We start from the raw sequence: 23,104 nt of genomic DNA, 5'->3' as shown, positions 1-23,104 counted from the left end.
GAGAGAGAGAGAGAGAGAGAGAGAGGCGAAAGACTCTCAACAACGTCCAGCGTCTGTGTGCGGCCTCCTTAGTGGAGGCTTGTCATGATTCCGCCTCGATCCCTTGATAATGATTGATCACTTGATCACTTGATTCACATGCTGCCAATGCGAGTCAGTGGGTTCTCTAGCATCTGCACTGCACGGTGCTCCTACAGGCCCCAGAGGACCTACAGTTTAACTTCACTGTAATTTATTGCAAATTATTCCAATTAGGGAATGCAGAGAAGCAAATCTAATTGTATGTTTCACTCTCATTACTGTTATTTCCCCTCCGCACACTGTAGACTGTAATAAATTTAATCATGAATCAAGGACAAAAACCTTCAACACACGAGGCTCCTCGGAGTCAAATTACATCCACTGCAGAGAAGGCCTGCGTCATATGTGTCCTTTTATGTGTGAGCATGAAAATACAGGAAATTGTGTTAGACCAGAGGATGGAATGCTGCATTCTTTAGCAAAGGGTTTGTTTTTCTCATTAAAGTTTCATTCTCTACAATGAATAGTGTCTTCCCCCCCAGCATTTGTATTCTATTGCAGAATTCCTGAAAATGTGTTCTTGCAAAAGTTTAGTTTCTCTTGCAAAAGTTTTATTAGAAAAAAAGCGTCCTTTACCTCAGTTTTATTTCCATTGCAAATGTTGTATTTTTCTTTTCTTTTTTAAATCTTTTGAATAGTTTACTTCTCATGGACAGATTTCACATTCACTAGCAAACTGTTATTTTTTACAGGTTGTTCATTTTCTTCCAATTTTTTTTTTAGAAAAGATTTTAGGTTCTTTTGCAGGTATATTGTGTGTAATAAAACCTCATTGCAAAGGTTATATTTTTTTGTTTAAGAAATAATTTGGATCCTTTTATTCTTCTGCAAAGTTTTCTTTAAAAAATAGCATTTTTCTCACTGCTTCTCAAGTTTAACATTTTCTCGCAAAAGTGTTTTTCTCACGAAGGTTTTAACTTAATTCACAAAAGTTTTTGTTCTCTCAAAACGGATTTCCCTTCTTTTGCCGAGCAACAAATGATGTTATTCTTTTTAAATTAGATTTCTCCAAAAAGTTTTATACTCTCTGGATTTTTTTGTTTTTTAATCTTGCACAGGTTTTGTGTTCTTTCGCTAAATTATTCCAATCATTTAGGTAACGTAGCAAAAGTTTGAGACAAGTTGCTCGTTCTGTTTCTAACTGTGGTTGTTTGCATCTAATTTTGGTCATTTTGTTTCTCATGTGTCTCATTTTAGCTGTGTTTGTCTCATTTCGTGGCTCATTTTGATTCTTTTTGTGTAGCTTTGGTCACTTCAGTCATTTAGTTAGCCATGTTGTTTTTCATTTTGTAGCATTTTTACCTCGTCATTGTAATTTTGTCTCAGTGACGGTAGCTTTTGTCTCATTTTGTGCCCGTTACATTCTGTGGAGAGAATTTTCTTTGAGCATTACCTTGCGATATGTTTTCCATCTGAGCCACAGAGAAGAAAGGCTGAGCTGTGTGACACAGTGTCACATGTTCTGCACTGTTGCATTTAGAAAGAAAACTCGAGGAGCTGATTCATCGGCTCTCTGGCCGACAGACTGTATCTGTGACTATGATGCAGCAGCCTCTGTGGCTCTGCTTTGGTTGTGATAATCCTTGCTGCGACACATTCAGTTTTGCTGGTGGAACACTGACTACATGCAGATGTTGTGGGTGCAGTGATGGTGTCGCTGGCTGAACGTTGCACTGAAGCTTCTGTATTCCCGTAGTGTGTCGGTAACATCTGTCCTTGAAGCACCGCGGGTTTAGATAGTAACATCTGGTCAGATCCATGGCACCACAGGTTGAACTTCAGCAACAGTAGCCATATCCAGCCACAGCTTCACCGTCACTAGCGGACAAAGCAGCTGCACCTGATACGGTCAGATGAATAAAATGAATAATCAGCACTTAGATTGGAGCAATAATATCCACATTGTTTGCAATTCCTTTTCTCCAACAGTTTGTTCAGTATCAGTTTCAGTATCATGTGTAGTATTTGACTTCCAACATTGTCAATGCAATGTGCAATATTTCATTTCCCAAATGCTTCAATTTCAATTTTATGTGTAATATTACCTGACACCTCATTATCATTGCCAGCATTACTTTTTACTTTTCCATTCTAGTCTAATGTTAGCGTACACATTTTATTTCTGTAATGTGTTGTACTTGTATTTTATTGCATTTCTACTAGGCACTACATTTATTCCCATATCATTTTGTTTTTTTGGAGCAACATCTGGCACAAGAACTTCCTCATCTAAACTTTTCTTATATAACTTAACACAAATTAAGTTAACCTAACTCTGCTTCAGTCACCTCAACTTAACTTGAACTAACTTTAACTTATCTTTAAATTAACTTAGCTTTAACTTGTCTTTAACTTTTAACTTTAAATTAACTTTAACTTAACCTAACTTGACTTAAATTGAATCAACTTATCTTTAACTTAATTTTAACTTATCTTTAACTTAACTTTAACTTTAAATTAACTTTAACTTAACTTCAACTTATCTTAAACTTAACTTTAACTTAACCTAACATAACTTGGCTTAAATTAAATCAACTTATCTTTAACTTAATTTTAACTTATCTTTAACTTAACTTAACTTCAACTTTAACTTAACTTTAGCTTATCTTTAAGTTATCTTTAACTTAACTGTAACTTAACTTAAATACATCCCTCGACGTTTGCTTTCTGTAGCGAGAGTTTCCCTAAACTAACTGACTTCATATGGATCAGAAGAAATGAAAAACTTATTGCTAGGTAACAGAAGTTATTGTGAGGTAATGTAGGGGTAATTTAGTCAAGACATTATTTTCCCCACAAAATTTTTGCACAAGGAAAGGTTTTGTCGCTCTCACAAAAAGTCCTGTTTAAGCTCAAAAAAGTTATGTGCTCTGTCAAAAAGGTTTTGACTCTCTCACAAAAGTTTCACTACAGCAGTGATTTTTTTCTCATGGGTTTTGCGTTCTCTTGTGAAACTTAAATTTTTTCGATAATGCTCTGCTATTTTTGTAAACTTGTGAGTCACTTGCGAGTATAGTGTTCTTTTTCACAAAGAGTTTGCATTCATTCACAAAAACTTTTCAAAAAGGCTTTGTTCTCTTTGGAGAAAGTTCAGTTTTTAATTTGCTTTGTTTGAGTCGTTACTGGAGCTGCCAAAGTTTATGTTAACATGGACCCTTCGCTGCTTGTCATCTCCTCAAAGTTTCTCCAAGTTCCTTTGTATCTTAAGCTGCTTTTAATTTATATACCAGAAAATTCAAAAAGTGATCTTCAAGAAAAGTTGAACCTTTTGTCGTTTAATTTACCAAATTTTGCCGGTTCTCCAGCGTAATATTGGGCTTGTGTCCTCTCAGCAGCAACAACAACGTCTAAAAAAGAATAAAAAGGAAGTAAAAATTAAATGTAGGCATAAGCGGTGTATAGATAATGGATGGATGGATGGACAATCAAGTGAAAGTACAGCAAAACAGAAGTTTAAAAAGTTCATAAAGGACAGTTTTACGAGGAACTCAAACATAATAGATTGCAAAAATAGCCTTTTCCGCTTATTTTGCTAATATTTCCCTCCACATTCTTTGTAGACCTCCATAGAAGTTCTTTCTATATCGATAGAGAATGATTAAAGTCGAGCATCCCTCCAACACTCTGACAAGCAGCTCTTCCTGCATAGTTTCTCCAGGCGTGCTAAAATAAGTCTAAAATGTATTAGTTTACTTTTTCTATTTAATTTCCATATTAATTGGCTTTCCTGTTGGGCTTGTCATATGGATTAAAACAGATTACACTCAGGTTCTCTGCAGACTCCAATCTGTATTCCTGCAACCTTTACCTCTCCTGTACACACACACTCAGGCGCTGCGGTATGAAATATTTAAACTTAAGCTCCAGTTTAGGAGGCGCAATTACAGGCAGTGTGCTGACAATAGAGGTCACGGAGGGTGCACACTGTGCCGTCACCCGCTTGTGTGTACGAAAAAACTCAAGGTTGAAGGCGGGATGTGGACCTGTTTTCGAGATCACAAGTAAATTTTTAATGCCGAGTCCTGCCAGAGCAACTACATAACAAGGCCTTGTTTTGATCTGTGAGTTCTATAGATTTAGGTGAGGTCTTCGTGTTGAGACGTCTTATTAACTCCGACTGAATTATTCAACGCTTTCCACGCACATGCATAATTTACAGTGTTGTCTGTTGTGTTATTTTGTTAAAATACTAATAATATTTCATTTAGAGCGTGCTGGAGAGGCCTCGCGTTTGGCTGCCTTTGCATTCCTCACTCAGCTGCAGTTCTCTGCCCACCGGAGGCTTAACACAAAAAGTTTGTGGACCTTCAAGGTGGGTGGGTAGACATGGAAACTATAAAAGAGACTGAGAAAGGAGCAACATGTACACACAGTCTCTATGATGTTGTGATAGTATAAAAAAGTGTTTGTTTTTGTTTTTTTTGCTGCTCTCACAGCCATCACATGTTCAAACTGACTTTCGTCTTGCCACTCTGGCACCTGATCTGACAATACTGCTCTGTTCAGTTATTCCCAACCAGCAGCAACAACAGAAGGACTAAAATCACCATTTTAACACTGATGCTGCTCATAAGTCACCAACAGTAGATGCTTTTCTTTAAGGAGAGGTTGCTGCTTAAAAATATATATACTCAAATCTTCTTCCTGCTAACTGAACCACTTTTCTGCAGCATCTGTCTGCAGCTGAACCCTTTAAACATCATCAAAACTGACAAAATTGTATTTTATTGTTCGGGCATGCGAGTGAACAGTCAGTCTCACTGTCCTCATCAGCAGATGTCATTTCTCAGTTGTTAGGGAGATGTTGCATTTGTCCTCACGAGAATTTTGCTCTGTTTTGGCTGCAAATGCCAGTGCAGCAACGTCATCTGCTGCAGGTTGTCTTTCTGTCATTATGATGGATTTCCAAAGCGAAAAGTTGACATGAGTGAAAAAAGAGCAAAGGAAGAAAATCTGATTTTCCAGAAAAAAAAAGAAAAGAAAAGAAGAAACATTGTAGAATCTGACTTGTATTTGTAATCTTCAATTATTGAGAAGGCGCAGTTGGTTAGTTTGCATGTTCTCCTCATGCAGCGTGGGTTCTCTCCGGGTTCTTCCCACAAGTCCAAAAACATGTTGAGGTTAATTGGTGATTCTAAATTGTCCGTAGGTGTGAATGTGAGTGTGCTTGGTCGTCTGTCTCTAAGTGTAGCCCTGTGATAGACTGGTGACCTGTCCAGGGTGTCCCCTGCCTTCACCCTGAGTCAGCTGGGATAGACTCCAGACCCCCGTGACCCTAGTGAGGATTAAGCGGTGTATATAGCTGATGGATGGATTGAAATTGTAAATGCAGGTGTACACACAAAAGTAATTCTCCAGGATCCCAGTTTGGGTTATTAGAGGTTCCCTCAGAAACCATTTTTTTCGAATTAAGCTGTTTGTGAAACCCATCAAGCAGACAAGGTTCCCTGAAGATCCCCAGAGCTTCTGAGTCGGAGGCAGAGTTAGAGATAATTGTGTGTAGGTGTGATGCTAAAAGTAGCACATTTGACATCACACACAGTTATTTGACTAATATAAAATACTGAAACACTGGTGTTGGTTTAAAGAAATGAGCCAGACTGTTTTTTACCCCTTAGAGCTGAATGATGAAGAGGTGCAGTCAGACCATTCTGCAGCACTGACACAGTGGAGGGGATAGACTATGCAAAACTGATTCAGACTTAATCATCAAACTGCACAAAGTGGGCTTAATTAACACTCTATAGCAGGGGTGTCTAATCCTGGTCCTCGAGGGCCGCAATCCTGCGTGTCTTAGATGTTTCTCTCTTCCAACACACCTGATATAAATGATCAGCTCATCATCAAGCGCTGCAGAAGCCTGATAACGATCCTGATCATTTGAATCAGGTGTGTTGGAAGAGGGAAACATCTAAGACATGCAGGATTGCGGCCCTCGAGGACCAGGATTCGACACCCCTGCTCTATAGTGAACTTAAGGCCCCTTCTGAGCACCAACTAATTTTTTATTTAAGAAGCAGGGGCAAGGTGCAAAAAAAATGGCACATGCTTAATATGCTAATTAGCTAAATATTGCTAATCTTTCTTCAGACTTCACCTGTAAATTCTATTTTTTTCATTTTAGTTTCCATTCATCAGTTTCATCACATTGTACATCACATACAGTATAATTTAGTTTCAACTGGGCAAACTTGCGACCTCATGGACCCCTGAGAGTCTGAAGTCCTGAAACATTTGTCCACTTTGTCCCCTCGGTGCAGTAAAAGTCAATTCATTTAGGAGCATATGTGTTTAAGGTCTGATTCCAGGCGTTACTCTGTGTTTCCTACATCACATCATGCTGCATGTAGCTGCAGACTACATCTGATCCAAAATGTTCCACAGCTTTGAGCAAACCCAGATGCTGATGGAAGCAGGTCAGTTATATGTAGAACTCTGTTTTTGGATTGTAGTTTGTGATGAATAAAGAAAACAACATCAGCGGTAAGGAACAGTTAAATCCTTGTTTCCATTGGGAGACCAATGCTAACCCACCGAGTCATGGTTTAATCCAGCCTCTACCTATAATTGGATCGTAGGCCGGACACAGCGGGGACAGCTATTATGCTTTAGTGGGATCAAACGTGACCTTCGACCTCTTGACCAGCTGGCCACCAACACACACCGGACCAGTGGAGCGACATCATGCAAATAAGTCTGTTTGGGTTCATGTTTTTTCACTCTTTTAGGTCAACTTTTTTTTTTTTATCATTTAAATTGAGTGCAAAGATCAAATGAAGAAAAGAAATCCAGGAATTTATTCAAACGCCAAAACTAAAAACAAACCCAGTGAGCATTCAGCAGCGCCGACTGCCTCTAAGCTGATTGACTGGTGACCTATCAGATTTGCACATTCCCCTCAGGACCACGTTGAGACTCCGAGGTCATGGTCGCACCGGCTCGCTGAAATGTTGTGATAGACGACGACTGGGAGCTCTCCGGGAATTTTTAATGTGATTCTGGATCAAAGCTTTTTTTACTCAGTTATTGATGTGACTGCTGGGTTATTATATAAAATCTGTTTTTAGCCAGACAAGTTTATCCTCAATCTGTCACAAATGTATTGTTAGCTGTACAAAACAGGTCTTTAACATTCACAAGTCCAATATTAGTACTGATGAGTGACTGAATACAAATACATATTTTGTGGGATTTTAGTTGTTATTACCTGTAATTTAACAAAACAGGGTGAATCTGTACATTGAAGTTTAAAAAAAAAGGTGTTATTTATTTAACAGTGTAGCACCATGAACCTTTAAAGGATTAATCACCAATTAGGAACTGTTGTGGAATTGTCTTCATAAAAATCTTTTGCACAGTGCGACCACAGTTCACAGCATTTTTACAACCCTGAAGTAACAGAGGGTGACCCGCACCTGTCAAACAATAACTAGACCGTGATCATCTGCAGTAAAATCTGGGGATGAGCAGACCTTCAAGATGAATTATCAGTTCTTGCGCTGATATCGGCTAAAAAGCAGAATGGGGCACCACAGCATCCCTGGATCGTGTGTGGATGGTTGTACTACATCTGTATTCTGACTGAAAGCAACAACGAATGCACACAGTGTTGTGAGAAAATTATGGATTTGAGAATCATATTTCCCCCCCAGACGATTGCGCGCCAAAGCAGCTGAGTAACTCGTGCCTCCTGAGCATGGACCGTGAATATTAGATTTTAAAAATGATAGAAATAGCCCACAGTGTGCACCTCTGAATTCCTCATGTGGTGATATCTTATGAAGTTCAGTGGCAGGACGGTGCAGCTACAGGACAGCAGATGGCACCGCTGCGCCGTCCTGTGGCTCTTTCTTGGCACGGAGACGCGTCCACGTTGTTCCCACTGTCTGCCTTCGCTCCAGTTCCCCTCCCTCCATCCCTCCCTCTCTCTCTCTCTCTCTCTCTCTCTCCCTCGGCTTACAGTATACACCTATCTATCTCCCACAAGCATCAGCAGTCTCTCCATCAGTCTCCGCGATACGGGCGCTACTACGGCGCAAAGCATGGCACCTCTGCGCCCTGAAGAACCGGTCTCAGCCGCTGCGCACCTCTGCGTCTTTCTGTTGACCACCTCGGCCTGGATGGCACTGCCGGGACCCGTGCGCTGTAGCAGCGGGGCTTTAAACCGGCGCGGCGGGGAGGATCGTACGCTTGACATGGGCGGCGGAGAAGGAGGCTCCCCGCCGGGCTTACAGACGGACGTGGATGAGGAAGGCGCGGGGAGCTCACCCCGCTTCAGGAGAGCGCTGTCCTGGGATAAACAAATGTCCCTGCTCAGCAGCTCGTTCGTGCTCAAAGGGGATGCGACCCACAACCAGGCGATGGTCCACTGGACAGGAGAAAACAGCAGCGTAAGTAGCCTATCCCCTCCTCGTCCCGTCCCGTCCCGTCACGATCCGCTGGTTCATGCACCATCCCCACCATTCCCCTCTTTGTCACCTACCACCATCCATCACTCCAGCCACAGCGCACATCACCAGAAACAAGTTATTGTTCTCGCAGAAGGCTGCTGCTGCTGCTGCAGACGCTCGCTGCGCGGCTCCCAGAGAGGAGGCGGCACGGTGGGCTTTTTACGCATCCAGGTGCTCCACCTGGACGCGCGGTGGATGTTAAAAGGTTCCGGGATTTGTTGAAGCACCTCGACTTTAAGAAAAAAAACCAAAAACCTTTTCACATGAGGGGCCCCTAGAGATGTCCATGTTACAGCAGATTTCCATGACATCACATGGTGGCCCAGGGTCACGAGCGTCTTGTTATTGTCTGTTTACTCTGCGCTCAAACTTGTTCTGAGGCCCACCTGGCTCCTTTGTATGAACTCCCATTTCTTTTTAATTGCAGTAAAATTAAGACATGTCTCATCCGAGGGGGTTGAACTCATTAAATGTTCAATTAGTGACCTCGGGAAGGTCCCCTGACCCCACTTGGAATTATAACCGCTCGCTGTTCCATAACATTGACAAGGAAGTCCCAAGGATGCGTCTGAGAGCGCACGGAGCCAGCGTGGAGGGACGAGGAGCGCGCACTCAGACAGACAGCCAGCCCGGTGCTTGATTTAGTCACACGAAGCCAATGACTGAATTATTGATGGAGCTTTTTATCCATGAATTTTGCAGCGCCTTGTTTATTTGTGGTTTGAAACGCGATTTGGCTCAAATGAAGCAGCAGCCTGATTTTTTTTTTTTTTTTTTTTGTATGCCTTTACCGCCAGTTTCTGAGCAAACAGAAGCACATGAGTAGATATTAGACAGATGTTGTGCAGATATCTCAAGAAATAAGTCCCACTTGATTAACCAGTGATATCAGCAGAGGCAAAACGAGCATTTACACTCAGCCCACATCCACCAAAGAGACAAAGACTCAGCTCCTGTTAGGATATTTAAGTGTCCATGTTGTCAGTGAAACAAAATAAAGTATAATTAGGGCTGGATGAATTATTATTGTAGTGATTTTTCCTCAGGGCCCAGTCAAGTGAGAGCAGTTTCAGTATGTAAACAAGAGCAGTCTTTGTGATGGATATTGACAGACGCCAGGGGGGGGGTTTGAATGGTGGTGTCTGGTGGGGACATCACTTGCAATCAGAGGCTTTTTGTCAGTGTAACACATTGCTGTTTTTTTCTGGCAGCGGCTGCAGGCACCTCTGGGGGGAAATAAAAAAAATCTAAAAGAGAAAATGATGTGGTAATGAAACACCTCAAATTTGCCAGATTTGATCTAGTAAATAATGTGACAGTCGCAGGTAACAACTTTTTATCGGGTTATTGATGAAAATGGAGTGAATTTTAAAGCTGCTCCGGGATTTCTTATAATGCGTTTAATGTCGAGAGGCAGAGATGTTCAGCGCAGTACGTTCACGTTTGCTGCATGAGAGAGGTGGGAGATGCCACGATCTGAATGCAAATGAGTCCTGAAGGAGTGTTTGTGTTTATTGTCAAGTTTTGAAGCTTGCAGCTTTAAAGTTGACAGAAATATGGAAGGCCGACCATGGTGCTGCAGCTATTGCATGTGTGTGTTCACTTTGCAAAAAAAAAAAGACACTATTCCTTTGAGATAATTATTAAAACTGTGACTTGAGCCTCCAAATGGGCATTTGCAGTTGACAACTTCTGAGAGCCGATACAAACATGTTTCCTCCAGATTTTTGGTATCGAACCCACAGAGTGTTGGCTAATTTTCATGAATTTTTAATAAATTGTCTGACTCTTGACAGCATTCATTGCTTGTGAGGACCCATTGTGCTCATCTGTTTGTATATTACCTACAAACTGTAAGCTAGCAGGCTAAGCTGCTTAGCTTTTATTGCTTAAAAAAGCACCAGTTAGCCTTGCTTGCTAACACTGGCAGAGATTCTTACTCAAACTTTCTTTTTGGACGATAAAACGCTCTCCTAAATATTATATTAATATTTCCCGTTTTACAAAGTACGGAAAGAAACACCTCTTTTTTGTACCCATACTGTCAAAACTCACTGCATTTTTACTCTGCATGTTAGCGTGTAAGCTAAGCTACACTAAAATATAATTGAAGACTACACAGCAGCTAACAGCTTTAGCAATTCAGCTATCTTTGATGTGATTGGAGGAGCTAATTTTTCGTGCTCACTAACACAGGTAACCAAAACTTTCACATCACCTGGGGAACACCAATCTAAGAGCATTTATTGCAAAAATAATTACAATTTTGAGTCAAACAAGGTCATAAATCAATGCAATTAGAATATTTCAACTGATTCTTTAACAAAGAAACTCTTCTTTGCACATTTATTTAAAGAGACAGGTGCGTAGGAGAGGGCTGAGCAAATCTAAAAGTTGCAAACAGACTCCTGATCTAACTAACAAATCTAATCTATCAAAACATTTCACTGCACGTTATACCATGTATGACTGTGTTTGTGATAAATAAAGACCTTGAACCTAACTAGACATGAGCTAACTTGCAAAAATACATTTATTTGCAATGTCTGGATCTTCATCTGGCAGATATTTTATTGCAAAGAAAAACTATATTGAGTAGGGAGCAGCTGTAACTCTGCAACCAAAAAGCATTGCCCACATAGTACAGGAAGGCATAACAACATATCATTCTACTGAATTACAATTTTTTATAAACATTTTATGGTAAAATGTTATAATGTGGATGCTCTCAACCTCCAAGGATTAAATGTTCCCAAAAAAAGGCTCTGTATGTAAATAAAAATCATCATTCAGTAGAATGGTTTCTCTTCTTAACAAACGCTTAACCTGATACATATCACAAATAAATGCATTCACATTTTTACACAGTGTGCAGGAGTCTGTTTGATGCTGAATCTTTGGTGATCATTATTTGTAATTTCAGTTTGAGCTCAGATTCTGGTTTGAGCATCTTGATGTGCTCAAGCAAACAGCCCAAAGTCACAGTCGAGGACGAGGCACCACAATTCAGTAATGACTCGTGGGATTCTAGTACTTTGGCATTTGAGGCAGGGCGTTTAAGTAATAAAAAAAAAAGTTGACATTCTCCCAATGGACTCCGGCCTTTCTTGTGATGAACTTCCCTGTCTTCACTTTTTTTTTTAGCCGAGGCGATGAGTCCGTAGGGATCCTCTCGCTCAGGCTCTGCCAGCCATTGGAACTCCAAGTTTGACTTATCCTCAATTAACTTGGCGTGGGTATGTACTCTGAAAGGTCGACGAGACTGAGTTCATCCCAGACTAATAAACACAGACAAATGGTGCCATTCAATTTCCCTATGGCTGACATTTATGAGCGGCGCCCAGATTGATGGAAGGCATAAATGAATCTATGCCTCCTCGCTTGTTTCATCATGTCGTTTTTGAGTCTTCCAGGTTCCAAATGTAAGTCCCTGATTAAAGGGTCGGCCATGCGAGGGACTTCCGCTGTCACATCTGTCACGGTGATGGGTCATCAGAGACATAATAGAAACCACCTGGATACATCAGGATTTCTGAAAACATACATTTTTCCTGCCTACCTTGTGGGCCTTCAGTGTAATCACCACATCGCTATATGGGATGTGGTTGTGTTCTGGCTGACTTCCACCTCTTACTAGACCACAAAGTGATTTGACAAGTGGGTGAATTGTTCACGTAGCTTCATAGAAAAAGTGGTGTTTTTGAAAGCAGCTCTTGTTTATTCCCTCCTCTGTCCCTGCAGCGGCTACAGTCGCTTTACTTTGGCAAGCCTTGATTGGTCAATTGATGGCTCAGAGCATAAAAGAGCTTTCCCTCAGGCAACCTCCGGAGGTGTGTTTGAAAAGCAGCGAGCGTGCACATATGTGTGTGTAAGAGGCTGTGAAAATGGAAAAATAAGTAGAGGTGGGATCCAGATCAAAATACAACAAGCGCAACAGTAACGCACCTGCTTTCCGTTCAGGTTCTACATCATCAGCATTTAAAAATCCAATATTGAACATGTTAAAGGTCACAGCCGCAGCTCCTCGATAATATTCATGAACCGTAGAACCGCTATGAAAGAGTTTCCAAGAACATAAGTCGGAAAGAAAATCCAGCGTCGCTCTGCTTATTATGCAGCGTATTATGTGTCTGTAATTGTACATATTAAATGTGCATGTGCGCTACATCTCTCATTAAATAAATATCAAAGAGGCAAAAAGGCGCCGGCCTTGTTTTATCACGCAGTTTCAGGCTGAAGGAATTCCCTTATCTACACAGGCTTAGTCATTTCTAAGTGTTCAAATGCAGTATTTAAACTTAATCGTAGCACTAATACGGTAATTGTGATGATAATTTAGCTTCTTTTATTCCTTTCTTTTTTGAATATAACCATCACTAGTTATTATTAATAAGAAAATTGTATTTTTTTCCCCTCAAATATTCAAGGAAAAACTGCCAAATAACTTTCTGTTGGGAGACCTAAGTCATCTAAAATGTCCTTGTTTTGTTCACTCATCAATTTTAATTTGCAGAAATTTTTTTCCAAAGAAACACGAGACGACTCAGGTTCACAGCAGTAAATATAGATTCTTTCACAAGTGAATGACACTATTTAAAGATATAGTAGAAGGTTGTCACTTTCTTAAAATTGAAGAACTCGCAAGAGACAGATTAAAAAACAAATGGTCAAAACTGAAACAGCAGAGACCAAGATGTAAATCCCAGAAAATTGCCACAACTGCACGACCATTAACTTGCTTTCCATGACAACTGAGCAACTGCATTAAGTCATGAAACTCAAGAAATGACTTTTCAGTTTGGAACATACAAGTTTTGCTATGAATTCATATTGGGGAAGCCTATCGTTATACTTTCGGTGCTTGCAAGTACACAGAGGTCTGCCCAAACTTAGCAAATATGCTACAAGGACAGTAGTAGTAGTAGTATTCATGCTCAGCAACATGCATGCGCAGAATATGTAGCTATAACCTACTGTTCATTTATGGAGCTAAGTTTTCCAAGTGACAGAAAGTAGCATAACAACAACAACAATCTAATGTGAGACCAGTAAACTGACCTTAAAGGCCACTTCAAGCTTTTATGTCCCTGTGTCAAGATGTAAATGTCTCTATATACCCAAGTCTGCCAGTGTCCACGTTGACCGCTAAATGGATGTTCGTGTGCACCCTAAACTTTATGACCAAGAGGTCTGTCCGTACTGCTAGCGTGCCGACTGCACATGTGCCAGGAAAACAAATGGCGCTCAAAACAAATGCTTCATCTAAATTCTCCAGAAGACCCGTGCTAGTTGCGCTTTCTGCGCTCGGCACATCTCAGGAATAATCACACCGACACTGTGCTACAGACCAACCTGTAACCACCTGCTATATCCTGTAAAAAGTAGAAAGTCACAGGCTTTTAGAAACATTGGCAGGAAGCACCGTGTGGTTTTCTGCATTTGGTATGAGGGGCAACTGTACGAAAAAGCGTAACCTGTTGTATGAATAGAATGGTGTATGCATGTGCTGTCTGCTTCTGTCATGTGCAAACTATAAGTGGTAAATCAACGGAATTCAAAAGCTCCTTTTGTGTATGATTTAAAAATGTCTCTCTTTGGCGACGCCCTGTGTTGACATGAACTAAAAACGCTGCGATAAAGGGACTAAAAGCAACACATTTGCTGCACTAAATTTCCCCAAGACTGTCATGTTTTTCTGTAAAGAGAGTTTATAAGGTCATAAGAACAGTTTGAAAAGTCCCATAAAAAATCTACATTGGAAGCTTTAATATATTTAAGTCTGCGACGGTCACACGTTCAAGGGCATTTAAGGAATCTAGAATGTTAAAAACAACGAGACATAAACATGCATGGGAGTTAGTGAGCCCTGGAAGACATCCTACCAAGAAACATGAGGCTGTATAACATGATACCAGCTCTCTGAATGAAGAGCACTATTGAAAGAACTCTCTTTGTGCCTCCCTCTCCGTCCTCTCTCTGAGTTGTTGACTAGCCCGAGGGAACTCCGAGCCGTGTTCGTCTTCTCTCTATTTCTGTCCCCTCTCCATGAACAGCATCACTGTCTGCATGCGTGTCCCTGATGTGTGCATCTGTATCGGCGAGGAAACAGCCCCTCAGCATTTAATAGGGTTTCTCTATTTTGCGTGGATCGATTTGTTTCGTGCAGAGACAGATTACGCATTGGCATTGCGATCACACATTTTTTTTTTTTTTTACATTTGTGTGTGTGTGTACTTGCATGCCTGTGTGTGTTGCTGATCCCTGGCGGCCTGTCCCACAGTAGCCTCAGTGATTAATGAGCGGCAAAAGGGGCGCTGACAGTCCAAACTCTCGGCCTACCCTCTACCCTCATAGGGGAATTGTGGGTAATTTCTGCCACTTCCCGGTTTAAGAGCCCTCCTGGGTGGAAATAAGTAAAAGTAGAAGAACACCGACTGTTTGGAATTATAAACCTGCAAGGATTTATAATCGAAAAAACATTAAAATGCATCACTTTTTCTGGTTGGCTTTGAAACAGCTGCCTGATATAGCGACTGGTGACATTTTACCATCCTTGTTAACATGAACAGAGAAAGAAGAACACACTGTGTTGTTTTTCATTTGATGTTTATGTCATGCATAGTATACATTCACAGTATATACAGGTAATCAGGGTGTGGTGATGTGCTGATCAGTGAGAAGCTGAAACGAAGTTTTGGCCACTTTTGAGAGCTGACAGGACAGATGTCAATACTGGAAACTAGGCGTAAACCTGTGATGATGCATGTGAACTTGCTGGTTTGTCTTGCCAGTGGATGTACAACTTCAATTCCCATTTGTGAGGCTTTCTTTGGACTTGCAGGCTACAAGGTGGCTCAGTGGTTAGCACTGTTGCCTCGCAGCTTCCCGGGTAGGACGCCTGGGATCTTTCTGAGTGGAGTTGGCATGTTCTCAGCGTGGGTTCTCTCCGGGTTCTCCGGGTTCCTCCCACAAGTCCAAAAACATGTTGAGGTTAATTGGTGATTCTAAATTGTCCGTAGGTGTGAATGTGAGTGTGCTTGGTCGTCTGTCTCTAAGTGTAGTCCTGTGATAGACTGGTGACCTGTCCAGAGTGTCCCCTGTCTTCACCCTAAGTCAGCTGGGATAGGCTCCAGCCCCCCGCGATCCTAGTGAGGATTAAGCAGTGTATAGATGATGGATGGGTGTTTGGAGCTGTTTCAAGCTAAAAGCTAACATGTTGCTAACACAGCGCTGAAGCTAAAATGCAGATGCGAAGCATGTATAAAATATTTTTACTGTTTTCTACCTTAGTAGCAAACTCAACATCAGGTAGAGTTGTAAATGTTTCAGATATTAGGCTGTAAACCTAAGAATTTCCTAAAATATGACCTTGGGGTTAGGCTTTGTCAGAAGTTAGGGAATCATCAAAAGGCCCTTTAAGACATGCACTTCTTTCCAGTAATCTGACGGCATAAGAACATGTTGGCTTCATGTCTGAATGAGCCCCTTTTACTCCTACTTAAAGGTCAACTATCTTACTAGGCATCCCCGTAACATGGCACCAGTTTGAACTGCGTGCCATCACATTCATGGATTGGTTATGTGCGAGCAATATACTACAGTTTCACATTTATTACAACGTTTGTGAAAAAAAACTGCACTGTGATGAAAACAGAGACTAACAGGTCAGATTAATGAGACTCATCAATTATGAATAAAATCCGTGTTTTGACGAAATGTTAGCAGGAGCTGAAGGTCTTGTTATGAATTCCAGATGTTTGTAGGAGCCTTTTCTTTGAGTTTATGAAATACCTGCAGCATCAATCAGACAGCAGCAGGATCCATATAGGACCTCTAAAGAAAGAGAAACGCATGCATTTACACACAGCACAACAGCAGTAACTTCAAGAATTACACTTATAAATGATCCCTGACATGGAGACAGGATTGATCAGGGTGTAAGGGCAATTCAAAAAGTGATAAATATCATGAGGTCGATGAAGCAGCAACGTTAAGCATCTCAGGCGTGAAAAGGGCTAAAGCATTGTATTCATTCTGGGGAAAACATGAGGACATGTCGCTTAGCCTAAAAAGTCGGCTGGTTGTGTTAAAGTGGTCAGTGAGACGCATCAACTAGGAGCCACAAAAGCCTGATTTAAATACGACACTACATTTTCTGTTAAATGAAATAGTAAAAGGACAGAATATACAGAAAAACACAGAAAAAAGAGAGAATACTGTAAGCTGACTTGTCTGTAGTGAGATGTATTGTGTGTAGATATAGTGTATTGTTGTGGGATGCATAACTACCTCCACATAAGCTTCGGCCGCCTCCTCCTTTTATTTCTTTTTTGGTACATATCAAATGATGCAACGCTCGCCAAAGTTGCAGGATTAAAGCCGCATCAGTGACAAAAATGGCTGCTTTAAGTTGTCTTTGTTCCCCTCCTCTGCTTCTTGACTGTCACACAATCATCGTCAGCATATTTAGCAGGTATATATATCATCACTGTTCTCCTTAACGACTTTCTCAGCCCACCTTTAACCACCTTTAACCCTCATCTTCCCCTCCTGCCCACCATCTCTGGCAAAGTGAAATATATTCATAAAGAAAGTGGTTTACAATTAAATAAGCAAACCAACAAAACCCCCACATTCCAGCTACCTTGCTTACACCACCTTCGGATTGCATCGATTTAGCCAATAAGGTCCGAGGATTATCTGCCTGCAGCCTACATCTAATCTAAACACGGCATTGTTTGAATTTAAATGGAGTATTTAGAGGGAGCCATAATGTTTTATAATAAGGTGCTCGCCTTTATTTGCATGTTAAATCATGGCTCATGCAGGTGTATAAACACACACACACACACATATATATAAGCTGTAGCCATGCACATCCATGCTCTACAGTCACACAAATGCTCATGCACACACACAGTCTATCTAGGTCTCCAGGGTCCTGACTTAATGTGAAAGGCATTTGTTCACGCTTCACATACTGAACAGACAGTTCATTTGGCCCCTGGTTGTTCTGCGGTGGAAAATTGTTTGCACATGTGAGGAGAGCCTTTCTCGTCATTTATCTTGTCTGTCCTCGTTCATCCTGCTTAAAGAGACACTCCAAAACCCAGACTGTAAATCATCCGACTTGTGTCTGTCTCTTCTATAATGTGAATCCTGCACAGTTTCCAAAATAGCAAAGTACAGTACCACCGCAACCGGCTCGCCAACCAACATGGCCGTCAGGACACGTCTGAGCGCCGCGTGTCGGAGCGTCTCTCCCCGACGTTGGACAGCTTCCTCTCAGGGATGATTCATTCCTGCCCTGCATTATGTCACTGGGAGGGTTTTGAAAGATATATTGCTGCGATGTTATGTCAATACAGTAGGGTGCTGAAATGCAGATAAAACAGTGCTCCACTGAAAAGTGCTGTTCTGTATTTTAACTAAACCACTTTAGCAACATAATAATACTATTATATGTCAAGGAATTGCATCTGTAATTTGTTTTGCTTGTTCCTCAGTGTTTTTGCATACAAAATATGGAAGCAAATATGTCTGTGCTACTTTGGACTAAAGTATTTACCAATGATTGTACGTAAGTTGAAGGAAACCCTTTCTGACTTTGTTCAAGAATTTCATCAACTCAACATATTTTTCCTAGTTTATGAAATTTAAATATATGAGACCAGCTAATTTTTTTGTTAATTGAACCTAAAATGTGTAATTTTTCGTTTTCCGACCACTTTAAAAGCTAAATACATGAATTGAATGAGGGTTTACTCAACTTAATAAATTAAGTTTATTCGAAATAAAACTAGCAGACTTCCCAGGATGCATTGTTAGAGAGTTAAACACTCCCCGAAGACTCTTGTTTTTGGATGGTATGGTTATTTCTTTCATACTAAGTAAGGAACAGTTCTTACCATGAGAAAGATTAGTTCTAAATTCAGACTTATGCAGACTTATTGTTTATTTTCTATATCTTTCTTATAAAAAAAAAAATGCCTTCAACAGCTGTGGCTCAAAGGACTTAGTGTTAAACTAGGGGTAAAAAACAAACAAACTTAAATTTAAAAAAAGTAAAGCAAATCTGTCTGTAACCACTTTTGTGCAACTAATTGATTAAACTTAATATCTTAAGTTTATTCAACTTGTTTTCTTAGTTCAGTTAATTTAACCCAACAAGTTTATGCTTTCATTACTCATAAGATGATTTTGACCTATTTAATGAACCGAGTGGTGTTAACTCACAATCTTAAGGCAGCAGTTAATTGGCCATTAATGGAAAACTTAAAATGTATTCCATTAAGAACATGATGTTTTGTTTGAAAAAATATCAGTATCTTTACATTTTGGGGTCAAAAAATGTTCTACCTGATTGTGTATCGTCATATTACTTAAAATGCTGATAGAAGACGGAGAGTTTCTTCTTTCAGTTCACTTCTAAAGAGACAAGTTGACCAAAACCAAGGCATCACGAAAAACCACAAGATCCTCAATGTAGGCGTCAAAGGCCAAAGTTTTTCCTTTGATCTGTCATGTATCATGAACTAAGGGTCATGAATTTCCATTCACAACAGATTTACTTTGCCTTCCTCCCACATTAACTCTACACTAACCAAGGAGTGTCATTACTCTCGATGTCAGTGGTGGGTTTTTATTATGATCTAAGTAGGGTGAAGATGTATGAAAGGATAAACAAATTGTGAGTAAACAGATTTTTCTTTTTTGCAATTTTCTGGATAATTCAGCCATTAAGATGATTAAATTCAAACATGCTCTGGCACAAAAATGTCTAATTCAAAGCAGCTTCCAAATCCCATATCAGTGGAATGTAATCAGGCTACCTGGCACAGCAGAAAGCTGATAGTCCTGACGCTAAAGCAAGTCATGCATATATCTGTGTTCTGTCTGCTGGCAAGGGCTGACGTGGACGACAATGGCGAGTTAATTGTCTGCAACATAAAAGCACAGCAGATAATGGAGCTCATCCGTCGATAAGATCTTCATCCAAAGCCCTCCTCCTAGCATGACCTCGAAGTTGGCACCGGATCGCTCTTTGCCACTTGGCGGTGAGGTAGCGTTTGTCGCGTCGACGCCATTGTTGCCTCGCGAGCGAGACCTTGGGAAAGTGCATGAAGCGGCGTGCTACTGTACTGCTAGTGTCTAATTAGACATTTAGTGATGCCAGGTGGAACCGCGCTGCCGAGCCTGCAAAATGAAAGCAGCGTTTGTTTGTCTTACAGGTTGTTCCGAGGCCGCTGGCGACTGGGCTGAGAGATTGTCGTCTGTTTATTCCTGCATCCCCGTATGTGTTTTGAGGATTGCGTGTGATCTGTCGCTAACCAGCTACTTTCTTTTTCGTCTCCGCTGCCTAAATTGTCCTCTTAGCTTGGCAAGCAGGAAACGCTTAAAGTTAGTCAGTGCTTGTGTTTGTGCCGTGTGTGATGGAGCTGAGGGGAGGGAGGGGGAGTGTTCTGGTTACCAAGCGGCACCCGAAACAACTAGTTGGCAAGCTGCAGCAGACAAGAAAAGCCCCTCATCTGCTTGAACATCCCAGACATTCTCCCAACTTTCATTCCTTTGTTACGGTGCAAAAATATACCCAGCATGCGCTCATTGTTTTTCCAGTTTTGTCCCTGTAAACAGAGGGCCTTTTTTTTTTTCTCTCTCTCTTTTCCCTTTCTCCCACGTTCCCTGTTGCTTTGTGCTCTCCCCATCGTCTTGTGCAGTTTGGCTGTCATGGTTGAAAGTTCCTGCTCATGTTGCCCTGGCAACCCACACTGGAATCCTGTCGGGGTCTTCCAGTGGTTTGGTTGCTGATCTGAATTCAGAGTGGCCCCTCGCTTCTCACTTCTCCCAGGTCCTGCATATTTTAAATATAGCTGTAGCACAAATATATGCCTGACATATTGAGATTGTCAGGTGAAATCCAAACGTGAACTTTTCAGGAACAAAGGAAATTAATCTTGTTTTTATTTTTTTTGTTGGATTCTAATGTTAGTCTGTATGACATTTATACAGGCAAGAGCCAGATCACTACATGGGCACTGACCAGATTTCATTTAAACTGAGTGTATTGATTCATGGTCCCCAGAGGACAATTTTCTTATAATTTTGTCGACCTGTGCCGCCGTTAGGCCCAAAGCTCTCTTTGATCAACGTCCATGACAGGGAATCTCTGAGAATAATTACATAATTTCCATGAAATTTGCATGAAATGTGAAACTTATATTCATGGTTCCCATAAGATAAAAACTTCTGACGTTTTCTAGAGTAGTTATGTAGAGAGGACTGATCCTGTTCTAATACCCAGACTGCCATGAAGTTATCACTGCACGTTGTTTTCTTCAGAAGATAATCCTCATCCTTTTTAACTCTTCAGCATTCAACTCGGGCCAGAATTATGACGTCACAGAAGTGCATTCATGTTCTCCAGAGGTTACTACAGTGGCCTGGTGAGAACACTTCTAGTGCCACCATTAGGCCAACATGTCAACTGCATAAATAGAACATGCTGTAATCTAACGAGCAGATTAAAATAAAATTCACAAGGGTATTCATGACCCCGGGCTGATGAACCTTTTTTGATTTCCTGTTATGGCACCTGCAGACATGCGTTACATTTTGAACTGCACTAATTTTTGAAGAATAGCATAATAATGTTCTTTATTCTCCCCACTACTAGCGACAATGATGTTAATAATAAAATGTTTCTTTAACTGAACATAAAAACCTCCAGTGCAGAATTGTTGTACTCCCCCTTCTGGCAGTGAACAAAATTGCACAACACTAGAAATACGGAAAAGATTTACCGGGATCTCATAGGCATAATCACCAATGCGTGAAGTCATTTTACGAGCTTGAATCTGATGTTCGTTTATATGTAAAAGCACCGAACTCTAGTGTTAAAATAACCGAGATTGTAGTTAACAATTTTCCCCTAATAGATATATAAATGCTGTATTTGGGTTTGGAGAAGAAAAAAATAAATGTATGTGTTATGTATTTGTGAGGGGGTGGTTCGAGATGTGTCCCTGCCTGCAGGAGCTATAGGAGCAGTGGGAAAGCTCTCCCTATAGAGCCCCTCAGAGAGTTGTGAAATGCAGCCCAGCGGGGTTTCTCCAGTATTTCACCTTCACAGCAACACATTTAGAGATTGGATCTTCTTCCCTCGGCGCTGAGCTGTTCCCACTTTCTATCAATCCCCCCCCCCCCTAAATCTGAACTCCACCTCTCACTGGGGACCTGGGTATTTTCAGTTTCCCTCTTAAGCCAATTGCACAACAACAGCATGGAGTCTTCCACAGAAGCAAGGCGTCAACTGAAAAATAGATACGGATACGAAATGCATTGCCTGTGCCCTTGGTTATGAAAACTACACAGAAAATACACAAATTGGTGGCATAATTTCTATATTTATTTCTATATTTTATCATATCCTAACACCATTAACCTAAATTTAGAAATGTACAGAAGCACGCTTGTGGATGTGTCAGACTTAGACGTGTTAGATTTTTATTAACAGTGAATTGACAGGGGTTTGTTCTAAAATAACTACAAGTGACTCCATAATTGTTAATATGTGCTTTGCAGGAGAAGGAAAGTGAATATTGTTAATTGTGCTTTTAGATTGTACCACTTTGTGATTATTACCACAGTGTGTGTCGTCAGTTTCAAATGTTTTATCAACTGTGGTTTGTTAATATTTTCCTAAACAAGGAGCATAACAAGTGCAACATGGCTTTGAGTTGACAAAGTGTTACCTCCATTTGTTTTTTGTAGATGGTCAGTCTTGGCTTCTTTTTACCATTTGTATATTTCCATGTATGTGACATTCCGAAGCACTGGATGTTGCTAGAGCACGAGCATCTCAGACCAAAACAAACATGGGAGCCAACAAAAAGTAATTCAGCCACAGCCATTAGTCTATGCTAAAAGTGTAAAATAGTTCACTCTGCTCTGCAACAAAAAACTGAATGAAATCCTACGCACACAAATTAGTCTGCTGATATTTTATTGGAACACCAACGCGTGACTGCGTCTTCCTCAGGGCAGTGAAAATTGCACAGGTGCAACCAGATTTTTAAAAAGAGAACAAATCATGAGACTGCAAGTCACGTGACAGGACACAATTAACAATAATTAAACACCATCATGATGGATCACATACTGTGGCAATAAACCATGCTGCATACAAACTAAGCCACGGGGGCTTACACGTAGCAACGACGGAGATATTTCAATGCGTTTGGGCCTTTGTTTTACACTTAAATGAAGCTACAAGTCACAGAAAACGATCATATCCAAAGTAGAGATTTGGAAAAACTTGGTCTTTACGTTTGCATTTAGACAGTAGGAGACGGAGTTTGACGTCACAGTATGCGACAGTATCTAACATAACACTCTGTGATCTTGAGCAATGTCCTGCTCATCTGATTGGTTATGACACAAGTAACAACCTACCAACAATGATAAATGTTACAAAATTCTCTTTCAATTTAACAGCTTTTAAACATAAATAAACACAAGTATTCATTCATTCAACGTTAAGATTTTAATTTGAATGAATGAAAATGGGGCTGCAA

The 23,104-nt window shown here is 40.7% G+C and overlaps 1 protein-coding gene across 1 annotated transcript in view; it reads left to right on the top strand.

Moving 5' to 3' along the window:
• The first annotated feature begins 8,079 nt into the window (after positions 1–8,079).
• The window catches only part of sorcs2 (sortilin-related VPS10 domain containing receptor 2), a 389,051-nt gene continuing 374,026 nt past the window's right edge, over positions 8,080–23,104 (top strand). Inside the window, exon 1 of the mRNA XM_008285783.1 lies at positions 8,080–8,471. Within this exon, the coding sequence (XP_008284005.1) occupies positions 8,124–8,471 (348 nt within the window). The 5' untranslated portion in view covers positions 8,080–8,123. The remainder of the gene's footprint in view (positions 8,472–23,104) is intronic.

Source organism: Stegastes partitus, unplaced genomic scaffold, assembly GCF_000690725.1.
Source record: "Stegastes partitus isolate 25-593 unplaced genomic scaffold, Stegastes_partitus-1.0.2 Scaffold416, whole genome shotgun sequence".
NCBI classification, from domain to species: Eukaryota; Metazoa; Chordata; class Actinopteri; family Pomacentridae; genus Stegastes; species Stegastes partitus.
This window is presented reverse-complemented; position numbering and strand designations above follow the sequence as displayed.